The sequence below is a fragment of the Lepidochelys olivacea genome (assembly GCF_965140295.1).
Source record: "Lepidochelys olivacea isolate rLepOli2 genome assembly, chromosome: 13".
In the NCBI taxonomy this organism is placed as follows: Eukaryota; Metazoa; Chordata; order Testudines; family Cheloniidae; genus Lepidochelys; species Lepidochelys olivacea.
The window spans coordinates 37,025,681-37,038,137 of NC_140423.1; the positions used below are offsets into that span (position 1 = coordinate 37,025,681).

Sequence of the window (12,457 nt, forward strand, 5' to 3'; positions counted from 1 at the left end):
GTGGTGCTTTTAAAGGGCCAATTTCCTGAAGCTGAAAATAATTATGAGCCAAATCGGCCATAGGAATTTAACCAGAAAAATGTCACAGTTAATTGGGAATTTATTTCTGTGGGAATTCTTCACATCTGTGGACGTGTCCCACATACTCCCCCCACCCCTCCCAGCAGAAAACACATTTCCACTGAAGAAGTGCTTCAGATCCACCAGGGCCTCTGTGGCTTCAGAAACCCAGCAGCAGGAATGCAGCTGGCTGGTCTGTTGCCACAGTGGCCTTTTGTGCGCAAACGGCCGAACTGCAGCGCTTCTGTTGCCCTATGTATTTTCTGTGTGTGTGTGTGGGGGGGAACTTTCCATGTTGATATGTCTAGTAAGGAATTCACTTGTTAAAAAAAAATAAAAAGACCAGAATCTCTTTTTTTTTGGTCTGTATTTTTACAGACCTCCTGGCTGACAGAGATTTTCAAATAAATTACCAAAATAATTGAAACTGGTGTGACTACACTGTCTTATTTTGACAAATAAAATATACAAAACTTTGCAGAATTTTAAAATATTGTGTACCGAAATTTTAATTTTTTGGCACTTTTTTTTTCAACTCAGCCCGTAAGACCGAGAAATGTGGTGAGCGAGACCTCACAAGGCATGCTTTGTACAGAATGCATCGCCATCCTGTAATGGGTTTAACACAGGGGTACAGAATGTCAGGGGGGATCAGGGCATGTTGTCTCACCCAGCACTGATATCTATCAGTGTCACCCATCGCCCGCGTAAGGAAGAGCTTGGGAAGGGCGAAAACAGCGACAACAGCACCGAGAAGCTCAGCACCAAGCAACAGACCCTGTGTCCCCCTCCTCGCCCAGTCCCCCTCTGGGGGCTCTCTGGCCTAATCTGGGGTGATGTTGGCCCCCAAAGCTGTGAACTCAGGGCAGGGCAATTACTGACCCACTCCTGGTGCGTTGGGCGAATTAATCCCCGCCGAGCGGGAGGGGTCCTCGCGGGCCGGAGCAGAGATGCAAGGGGAGCTCCAAGGAGAAAAGCAGCCTGAACAATCAGCTGTCATGACCCAGAGGTTCAAGTTCCACAGGTTTAAAACTGTTCTGGTGACAAAATAATCGATCTACCTCTTCCCATCCCCCTCCATCCATTTATCCCCAACTCCAGCCACCTGTCCCCATCCATCGATATATTCTATCCCTATCTGTCTCTCTAGCCAATCTCTGTCTAATCTATCTATCTATCTAATCCCCATCCAGCTCTCCGTTTCCTTCCCTCTCTGTCTATCAACCCCCCCAGCCATCCATCTATCCCCACTCTTTGGAAAAGGCAACCGGGTGTCACTGCCAATTCCGGCTGAGGTGCACGCGTCCCAGGAGAGTGTAAACGTCTCCGAGAAGGAGTCTGTCTCAGTTGGCTTCACCGGGAAGAGCTCACGGGGTGCAGCAGGGAGGCTGGAGCCCAGGAGCTCAGTCTTAGAGGTGGTGATGCCACATGCCACGCCCCCCTTAGGCAGAGGTGGACCCTGGGGGGCTGGCACAATGATGGGGATCTGAAAAGCCAGGGTGCAGCAGAGATCCTGTGGGGTGGAAGGGAAATAATGTGTCAGTGGGGAGACGCACAGGCTGGGCTGGCCCTGCTGATGGTGATGGCCTCAAAGAGGGACACAGAGCCCCCAGGAAAGGGAAGCATGGCAACCAAAGCAAGTGCTGGGCTGCAGATGTGCACGGCCACCACGGGGTCCAGCACCCCAGATGTGCACTGCCCTAGGAGTCAGTGGGCCAGATCCTGAGCTGGATTCAGTGGGGCCAGACCTCAGCTGGTGTCAAAGGGATATAGCTCCATTGGGGTCAATGGGGCCAGATCCCAGCTGGGGTCAGTGGGTGTAGCCGTGCAATAACCCACAGTGTAACTGTCAGTGGTTAGGGGTCTCCCCTCCCAAGCGGTGGGAGAACCCCGAGGTGTTTGTTACACGACTGGAGACAGACTCTGTTTAACAGGAATTGCCCTGAACACGGAGAAGGAAACACTGTGAGGGTGAAAAGGTTTCTATCATGTCAATCCTGAGCTGTTCCTAGAGCCGGAGAGATGACATCAGAGGGAAGCATTAGATCATCTCCTCTGCCCTCCCGTACCACAGGGGCCGGAGCACCCAGCCCAGAGGATTGGAATGAGTTTGCCTGGGAATTGGCCATTCAAATCTCTTTGTGGGCTGGGTCTGGATCAGGCTCGGAGATGCTGCTGCCAAGGGTTGGGCTGGATTCTCCATCCCGGATGACATGTGACTCAAGCTGAGACGTTTCTCTAACAGCTCTGCTTTAGTTTGAGCCAGGATTAACTCGGGGACATCCCAGGGTCGGGGCTACACAGGGGTCAGACGGGAGGAGCACCGTGATCCCTTTTGGACTTGGAATGGACGAGTCTATTGAAGGCATGTTATTGCAGCAGGTCGGGGTGGAGGGACCCAGGACATCTGAAGGCAGCTCTGGGAATCTGTCTCATGTCTCTGGCTCAGACAAATCTGGCCTTTAGCCAGACAGGGATCAGCAACATGGCTTCGCCCGGTACTGGGGAGCTCTGGCCAGTGCAGTACCTCTAACCAAACAGAGAGAGCCAGACGGAGGGGAGTGTGGAGATACACAGATCGATTCTGTCTGTATCTGCCCCACAGCTATTGGATTTGGGTGTCAGGGTGGATCTGGGAGTAATTCCAGCCCTATAGTTGCTACAGCCCCATCCCCTGCAACCAGAGACATTCCCTGCCCTGGCGTACCCAGTGCCTGCCCCACATGACAAGGGGCAGGAGGGAACTCAGTGCTGGAGACGTTTGTATCAGGTCTGTACTGACTGCAGAGGATACAAGACAGGAAGTGAAATTAACAAGCTCTGCGATGGAGGGGCTGCAGGGCCGCAGGCCCTGGGCGTGCCTGACTGAGCTGTTGAGAGTTGTCGCGAAACAGTGTGGTCTAGTAGTCAGACCACAGACCTCTGCTTCAGGATGCATGGGTTCTGTTCCCAGCTCTGCTGCTGGGTGACCTTGGAAGTCATGGTCCCTCTCTGTGCCTCAGTTTCCCCATCTGGGGCTAATGATCCCAACCGCCCTTGTAAAGCACTTTGACATCTGCTTATGAGAAGAGCTAGGGGCCCAGATCCATAAAGGCATTTAGGCTCCCAGTGATTTCAATGGGTGTTAGGCATCCAAACACCTCTGAGGTTCCAGGCATAAATGGTCTTATTTAGTTTTAATTTTGTTTATGGCTCAACCCAGCTTCCCTGCATCCTGCCCACCGCCCAATTATCCTCCCCAACCCTGGATCATTCACACATGCAACCTCCAATTTAGAGGCCAGTACTGGAAAAGGTAGAGTGAATTGTTCAAACAAGACTATTTTTTAATTTTTTTAAAATGGATTTTTTTCCCCTGAAGTGCCGTTGGTTATTCAAACAAGTGTCCATTTTCAATATCTTCCAAATAGTTGGAAATACACAATTCTTCTTTTGTCCCAATGTATGTCAGCAATGCTTCCCAGGTTCCCTTCCTTTGGTTTTTCCAACCTTCATTCAGTATCACAATAATAATAATTAATTAAATAAATAAATATCTGTGGGGTGGCAAAGGGAAAAAGAAAAGAAAAGAAAATACTGAAAATAAATAAAAGTTGGGTCCGGCTCAAAATGCACAAAACAAAACATTCAAAATTTAAATATTTTCACACAACCATTTCGGTGTCCTATTTTTGTGTGCTATTTAATTCGGCTAACCATGCTTTGTGGTGAGATGTTGGCCACCAAAACCAAAAGGCCCCATTCCTGCTCTCTGGCTGGGTGAAAGAAAGTTTTTAAGACACCAATGACACACTGCAGCTAGGAATTTTGATGGTAGAAAACCCTTGAAGACTGCAATAGATATAAAAATGATCAGCATTTGTAGAAGGCGTATAGAATTCAACAATGAAAATTGTACCCTTACTCCAGAATCCCCTATGCTGATGTAAAACACTCTGCACACTTGGGAATTCTAATGAATCAGGAAGAAAGGTTGTCACTGAATATTGTTCTGGGTAATGGGGTATGTGGATCAGACAGATATAACACAGAGAGACCTGGAGACAGAAGAGAGACAGACGGAGAGTAAATAGCCAGGCAGACATAACCTTGAAGCACAGAAATGTGGCCCTGAGAAACAGCTAAGCGAAGTAATTTTTTGCGCACAGAGTCTTTTCTGGAGAGGCAGGCTTTGGACAGTGAACAGAAGAGCTGTCTGTTGCTATTTGATGCTGATTGTGTTCAGGGAAACAGGACTTTGATATTCCTTGTAAATAAACCAGATTTCATCAAGTAAATACCAGGCACTATTGTGAATTTCTGCTCCGAACCAGAGCACCCGCAGAGCCCCAAAGATTGACTAGCCGTTTGGGGTGACAAAAAAAGAACAAAATTTCAAACATCGAAGGAGCATTTGTAGCCACAAAAGAATTTCAGGACTGAGCCATTTGTAGCATTTCTTCAACAGTGAAAAAAAAATCCCTCCAATATAAAGCATCTCAGGAGTTGCACACAGGCACGGAGACCAGTATGGCTAAATTAACCCTTTAAAGGGGAGCGTCACCTTTAACTCAGTTTCTGCAGAGTTTCACTGATCCAGGGGATGAATTTGGAGATTCTTGTGTATATGCTGGGGGGGCGCCCATCCGGATTTCCATTGGAGATGATGCCCTGGACCACACCATTGCACACGAGGGGCCCACCAGAATCACCCTGCTAATAAGAAAAATAACATCAGTGACTGACATTACCCAGCCCGGTCTGTCCTCTGGAGATCTCAGATTGCATGTAGGACAGGTGATCTCTGCAGTTGAAGGCCCAGGGCTCATCGCCAAACAGAACCAGCCTAGAAATGGGTGGGCAGAGAGAGAAATCTAGAGCTGGGCAGGATGATGTACCTGTGGAAAAGGCAGTTTCCACAACACTGAAATTTTCCATAAAATGTTTTTGATATTCCTGAGAATTTTCCATTTTTGCATCAGGAAAATTGAAATTAAATATTTCATTTTGAGCCAGTTCCACCCAAATCAGAATATTCCATAGTTAGTAATCAGTTCGACAAAATGTTAAACTGCTTTTTCCTATCTGTGCTGTGGCTTATGGGTGTTGTAGTTCAGGTCTTCATTCTCTCCTAAGGGCTTGGCTCCGTGGAGGACTTCATCTCCCATAATGCAATTCAGATTTGCTTCTGATGGAGCTCTTTGGGGCATCATGGGAATCACCTGGCTCAGTGCATTGTGGGAAATGTAGTCCAGACAGGAGCTACTTAAGGGAAAATAGAGGCCTGAATTACAGCTCCCAGAAGGCAATGCGCTGATAAGGAACTGCAGCTTAATGTTGAACTGGCTTGAAATGAAGCATTTTGAGTGAACTCAACAACCAAAATCCTAGATTCATAGAAATGTCAGCCTGAAAGGAACCTTGAGAGGTCATCTAGTCTAACCCTCTGCATGGGGGCCGGATCAAATAAACCTAGATCATTCCTGATAGGTGTTTGTCCAACCTGGTCTTAAAAACCTCCAATGACAGGGATTCCTCAGCCTCCTTAGTTAACCTGTTCCAGAGCTTAAGGACCCTCAGAGTTAGAAAGTTTTTCCTAATATCCAACATGAATCTCCCTTGCTGCATATTAAGCCCATTACTTCTTATCCCACCTTCAGTGGACTTGGAGAACATTTTCTAACTGTCCTCTTGATAGCAGCCCTTAAAATATTTGGAAATGGTTATCATGTCCCCTCTCCAGCCTCATCTTCTCTAGCCTAAATATGCTCAATTCTTTCAGCTTTTCCTCCTAGGTCAGCTGTTCTAAACCTCTGATCATTTATTTGTTCTTATTTCTCTCCTCTGGACTCTCTCCAGTTTGTTCACAGAGAAGGAAATGTTTCAATCTGTTCATATCTCACATGATTCATTTTGATTAAAAATGTTGCAATGAAACATTTCAACATTTCTGAGTCAAACCTGTTTTTGGAATTTACATTCTGCCAAAAATGTTGACATCTCAACTTTTCTTCGAAAACAAAGATTGAAATGTTGCCAATTCCCGTGAGATGGGAACACTGACTCTCCCTCAGCTCCAGTGCCTTCCTGGCCCCATAGATGTCAAAAGTAAAGCTCCCATCCACATCTATGGGGCCAGGATTTTACTCAGGATCCTGTCTGTTGGGTGGCCTCAGGGTTGAGTTCACCAGTAGATCCTCCATTGATGGTGAAGAGTAGAAAGGGTCAGAATATGTGGTGATGATGGGGGGGGGTTCCCCTTTTTCATCAACATTGTTCCTGGAACATTTTGCTAAAAAATCAAAGCCCAGCAATTTCTAGTTATGGTGCATCATGGGAGGTGTTTTTCAGGTGCCTCATGCCCTTATGGGAACACAGGACTGGACGGGCCCTACTGGGTCATGGAGTCAAGTCCTCGCTATCCCAGACAGCTCCATTGTATCATCCATCCATAAACTTATCAAGTTCCATGGGCATCCTGGTTAGGCTGTTCCCCCAAACTGCTCCTGTTGGAGGTTGTTCCTCTGATGGTTAGAAACCTTCTCCTCATCTCCAGCCCCCATTGATTCCCACCCCTGATTAGTCCTTTAGCTTCAATGGTCATCTTGCTCCTTTGTGTTCCCCCCATCCCGATGTATTTATAGAGCAATCAGACTCCTCTCAGCCTGTGTTTTAGGTTAAGCTAGCCCAGGTATTTTTCTCCCCTTTCGTCAGACCGGCTCTCCATTCCCCTGATCATCCCACCAGCTCTTCTCAGCACCTGGTCCAGCTGGAATCCCTCTTTCTGGGACAGGGATGCCCAGAATTGTGCACCAGATTCCAGCTGAGCTCTGCCCAGAGCCTTCTCTGCTGGCATTAAACCCTCCCTCTCTACTGGAGACACCTGAACTTCTCCATCCTAGGATCACATGGGCCTTTCTCCTGGCCATGGCCCACTGGCTGCCCATAGTCATCCTGCAAGCAACTGACACGCCCTCCCCGTCCCCCTCTGTTGCTTCAAGATCATGAGCCCCCAGCTCAGAGCAGCAATTTTCTTGTTACTTGTCCTTATATGCATGAGCCCATGTTAAATTTCATCTTGTTTCCACCAGCACCTTGCACAAGGGCACTGACAGTGGCAATTCCTCTCTGGAGACATACTAGGTGCTGATCTCCCTGGCTGGGCTGCATTTCCCATGTTGCACCATGGGCTCCCCTCTTGGGGCACTGGAGCATGGGAGGGGCACGGCCATACTGGTTTCCACCAGCTCCTTTCCCTGGAGCAGCTTGCTGCACCCCCAGTGGCTCTGGGCCGGGGATATTTACATGGAACGGTGATTTATTGACATGGGGGCTGCCGGCACACAGCATGGTGGTGGGGTCGTAATGCCGGTACCGCTCTCTGCACAGCCCGTCCGACACGACCTCCTGCTCCGCCTCCTGCAGCCTGTCGGTGGTGGTGTTCACTCCGGTCCGACCCCACCCGGCCACGCTGCACTCGGAGCCTGGGCTGACGTGGTGATCGGCCTCCGGCAGGGGGATGGGCATCACCCACTCAGTCAGCTCTGCGCTGTGCCACAGCTGCCATGGGGAGGAGAGAGAGAGAATGGACCCGGATCAGCACCGGGACTGGGGCTGGGAAGGGGCAGCACCACCTGGCCAGAGCATGGATGTGAGTCCAGAGAGAGATTGTGAGGTCATTGGGGTGTTAGGATGGGGCGGTGCCTGCAGCAGTGTGAGGTCACTGGGGGCGGGGTGATGGGATGGGGCCAGTATTGGCAGCAGTGTGAGGTCACTGGGGTGGGGTGATGGGATGGGGACGGTACCTGCAGCAGTGTGAGGTCATTGGGGGCGGGGTGATGGGCTGGGGGCGGTACCTGCAGCAGTGTGAGGTCACTGGGGGCGGGGTGATGGGATGGGGGCGGCACCTGCAGCAGTGTGAGGTCACTGGGGTTGGGGTGATGGGATGGGGGCGGCACCTGCAGCAGCATGATGTCATTGTCAAAGTTCTCATTGTTGAAGTCAGGGTGCTGGACCCAATGACGGGCCTGGATCCGTTGCCAGTTCTGTCCTGGCTCCATGAAGTCTTGGACTCCCAGGTAGACAAAGATGTTGCTGGAAAAGCCAAGGGGAGAATATAGGGGATTTAGTGCCCATTGGATGGCAGGATGGGTCTATCATGGGCCCTCTGGAAGGGACACCAGACCTGCTGCTGGCCTGTGCAGATTTCTACCTAAAGTTGTGCAACTGAGTAACACAAAGACCATCTTATGCACCTACATAAGGATGGACTTCCTCCTTCTTCCCTCTGGTTGGCCAAAGAGACCTCAAAAGACTGACCAACACACTACTCTGCTATTCAGAGTGACCCACTGTCCAGTTCTGGTGTCCATGGTTCAAGAAAGACATTGATAAATTGGGGAGAGGTCATAGAACAGCCATGAAAATGATCAAACAATTGGAAAACCTGTCCTATACTAAGAAACTCAAGATCATTTGATTTCAAATTCAGAGGCACTACAAAGGATTCTGTTTGTTTTTCTTTTTCAATGATTGTTTCATGGTTTGATTTTTTAACAGGGACTGTAACTAGCCAGTGGAACAATTTACCAAAGGTCATGGTGGATTCTTCATCACTGGCCACATTTAACCAAGACTGGATTTTTTTTAAAGATTTGCTGTAGATCAAAATTATTTGGGAGATGTTCTGTCGTCTGTGTTATATAGGAAGTAATGCGAGATGATCACAATGATGTTGCAATCTATGAATCTTTGAACTACATGGCAGAAGAAGGAAAACACACCTGGAAATGTGTAAGGCCCTAACCTGGTTGTAACTCTGAAATAATAAAAGAAAAAGGGGGAATCCAGATGCCTAGGCTGGGCCGGCACAGAAATAAGATCGATGGAAGGAATGAAACATACAAATAAGAAAAGGATCAAATAATTTTTTATGCACTGTTGCCATCTACTGGGTATGGACAAAAGTAGCAGAAAGCCCAGATCTGTCTGTGGAAATGACCCTGGAGACAGAGGTCAGTATGTGGGATATGAGAGGTTGCTGAGTGCATCACAAAAGATGTTGAAGTCCAGAATGGTTCCCTGATGTTTGGCTCAGCACCTCTGGACAGCCCCTTCCCTCCTCCAAGATTAGCAGGACATGAGAAAAAGTGGTGAGAGTTCATGGTAAAGATCGTATCTAGTTTGTGGGGGTTAGGCTTTAAAATCTAACAGGCACCACAGGGAAATTTGTAATTTTCACATCCCGTAAACGCTTCTAGTCTTTGGGCCAATGTATTTCCAGCTCTGATCCAGCCCCAGGGTGGGGGACTGGCTGGCTCAGGGAGCCTTTCCCCCTGGGTCTTTCCCCTCCAGGGGCACCAGCCCCAATCCAGACTCTGGGCAGAGATCAGCTGGCTCAGGGGTGGGGGTTGGCTTGTTTCTTACCCCAGGTTGCAGTTACAATGAGCCGCCGTCACCACCACGTCTTCCTGGATCAGGAACCCTCCACAGTTTCCCGTTGACCCGATTTGCACATAGGCCATGTAGGGTCTGGAGCTGAGCAGGGCTTCCTCACCCCCGATGACCCAGTCTGGAGAGAGACAGCGTGGGGTTCAAAAGGGAATCTGGAGAGTGAGACCAAGAGCCCAGTGCAACCCAGACCCTAATCCCTCAGCCCAGCCCATAGCTGGCCTGGGGCAGCCCCTTGGGCCCCCCAGCCCAGCCTGCCCCTGGATCATCCCCTCACCCCAGCCAGTCTGGTTCCCATCCATACATGTACTCACTATATATCTACCTATTCCCACATGGACCTGTCCATCCATCCATCCATCCATCCATCCATCCATCCATTCCTTATCCCATACACGCCCATCTATCTTCTGTCTGTGGGGCCACCCGCTGGCCATCATCATTCCCCCTCACCACCGGGCCCCATGCCCAGGACTGGCTCTAGGCGCCAGCAAAGCAAGCACGTGCTTGGAGCTGCACAATTCCAGGGGCGGCATTCTGGCTTTTTTTTTTGCTCTTGGAGCTTGGGGCAGCAAAAAACCTAGAGCCGGCCCTGCCCATGTCCCATCTCCTGATACCCATCTGAGCCTGACAGTTAATTCTATCCCCCTGCCCCTGGTGTGGGCTGTGCTGCCCCTGGGCCCTGATTTCCCAGATCTCACCACTAGAGCCAGGTAAAAGTTTTTAAGCAATTGGTTAATTTGCCAAAAAATGCAACTTTGGGGCATCAGAAGAACCAAATTCTGAGGATTATTTTGGCTTCAAAAAAAGGATTTTTTTTTCTGGAAAAAGTAGGCAATTTTCATTCTAGGTATCTCACTTTTTTGTTTTGAAATGTTTTGTTTAGAAATGGAGTGAAGTATTTTTTTAAAAAATAAATGATTAAAACAGTGGGGAAAACCCCTCTAAAGAGAGCTGAACTCAAATGAAAAACACCCCCCCCAAATTTTGGGGGGGATTGAAGGAAGCACCTGAAAGCAAATAAAAAAGAAAACAAAATTGGTTCTGTTTTCAGAGTAGCAGCTGTGTTAGTCTGTATTCGCAAAAAGAAAAGGAGGACTTGTGGCACCTTAGAGACTAACCAATTTATTTGAGCATAAGCTTTCGTGAGCTACAGCTCACTTCATCGGATGCATTCAGTGGAAAAATTGGTTCTGGATCAACGTTTTCTTTCACAATTGCATTTTGGTTCAAAACTCAGCTAATTAAAGAAAATAAGGGTGAAAAACACCTGAAACAGACCCCAAAATGAAACCAAAAACAAAAAAAGAAAAATTTATTTCAGGTCGAAGGAAATGCCCCGAAGAAAATGGAAAAAAATGAAAAATATTTGCTTTGAAATCATATCTTTTTAGGGTTTTCATTCGGGAAGAAAAATATTATTTTGGGAGGAACCCCACTTTTGTCCGAATTTTTGGACCCTGAACCAAAAACTCAGCGACTCGATCAGCCCCACTCTGACTGTGAACCCCCCAGGGCCGGGGCATCAACCAGTTTCTCAGCTTCACTCACCCATATGAGGCCTCGGGGGCAGGAGCAAGGCCGCGGCGAATGGGAGAAAGGCTGTGAAGAGCAGAAGCAGCATCCTTGGTTCAAATCCAGGGGCTGGGACTGGTGGGTCTGTCTCAGCCCCGGGGTTTATATAGAGTGGGTGGTGGGGAGGGGCCCCTGGGTAGAGGAGAGCTGGGAAGTGCAGGGTCACGTACCTGGTTACCAAGTAATTCCCCAGCAGTGATGTGTCTGGGGTGGAGATTCCCTGAAAGGAAATTTTGAGCGACATCCCCTTCTGCATTGGGCGGGTTTCCTTCCTGCTCTTGTTTCCTCCCTGCCCCCGGCTGGGGCCGTGGCCAGCACTGACGCCTCCCAACTGCAGATGGCAAACTCCCCCCTTGTCTGTTCGGCCCCTGGATGTTTAGATCCACATATGTTCAGGCCAGCAGGGTCCATTCCACCCTCCTGTCTGCCCTCCTGAGTGACCAGGCTAGAGAACCTCACCCAGCTCCCCTGGTCTGAGGCCCATCGTTGGTGCTCTCTGCATGCCTCTTCCAGCAAGGCAGCCGGGCTGGGTCTGATGCCAGCAAAAGACAGAGAAACCCCCTTGCCTGAGGGAGCTGGTTTCCTGGTCAATCCCCCTCCCTGTCCCACATTGGGGTTTCCTTTCCTGTTTGATTTTGTTGGGCTTCAGCTATCCTTATAGGATCTTGCGCTGCCTTTCCCTGCTGGATTGAAGAGATTCCCGATACTTGGCTTCATCTCTCTGTGAAGGTCCTTGTGCCCCGAGCACAGGCACCTCCCCAGGAACTTATGGAGAAGCCAAACAAAGTAAGCTGAGCTCTTTCAGTCTCTCACTGCCAGACAGTTTCTCCAGCTCTCCAATCATTGTCCTGGCCCCGTCCTGCCCCATCTTCAGTTTGCCACCATCCCTTTTAAAATGCACTCTCCAGAATTGCAAAAAGAAAAGGAGTACCTGTGGCACCTTAGAGACTAACCAATTTATTTGAGCATAAGCTTTCGTGAGCTACAGCTCACTTCATCGGATGCAGCTTATGCTCAAATAAATTGGTTAGTCTCTAAGGTGCCACAAGTACTCCTTTTCTTTTTGCGAATACAGACGAACATGGCTGTTACTCTGAAATCTGTCCCCAGAATTGGTGCATGATCCCAGGATCCCCAGGGAAACACTGCTTCCTGCTCATGCTCACCATAGCCCTGTTTACACGGCCAAGGAGAGCACTACCCCTTGTGCCGCTGCCTCGCACGGGGAGGTCATGGGTCTTGTTGGGTCAAAATAACATTTTGCTGGAGAATTCCGCACCAGCTGGGATGGGAGAGGAGCTGCTTCAGGAAAGAGCTTGGTTCTCTTCGGTTTGTTTGTGGGGCACCCTGAGAATGCCGAAGGCAGGATTAAAATCCTTCAGCAACCTCTGCA

General features: G+C 49.1%; 1 protein-coding gene across 2 annotated transcripts in view; it reads right to left on the reverse strand.

Annotated features, from left to right (window-relative positions):
- Positions 1–3,613: 3,613 nt before the first annotated feature.
- Positions 3,614–12,457, reverse strand: part of LOC311529749 (mast cell protease 1A-like) — a 28,873-nt gene continuing 20,029 nt past the window's right edge. The window contains exons 3-7 of one of the 2 annotated variants that reach the window (XM_084645948.1): positions 11,041–11,432; positions 9,466–9,610; positions 7,998–8,133; positions 7,345–7,599; positions 3,614–4,752 (exon numbers count right to left, since the gene is read on the reverse strand). In XM_084645948.1, the coding sequence (XP_084502074.1) occupies positions 4,606–4,752; positions 7,345–7,599; positions 7,998–8,133; positions 9,466–9,610; positions 11,041–11,320 (963 nt within the window). In that variant the 5' untranslated portion in view covers positions 11,321–11,432 and the 3' untranslated portion in view covers positions 3,614–4,605. Of the gene's footprint in view, positions 4,753–7,344; positions 7,600–7,997; positions 8,134–9,465; positions 9,611–11,040; positions 11,817–12,457 lie in introns of those variants that run through there. The other variant, XM_084645947.1, reaches the window with a different exon arrangement.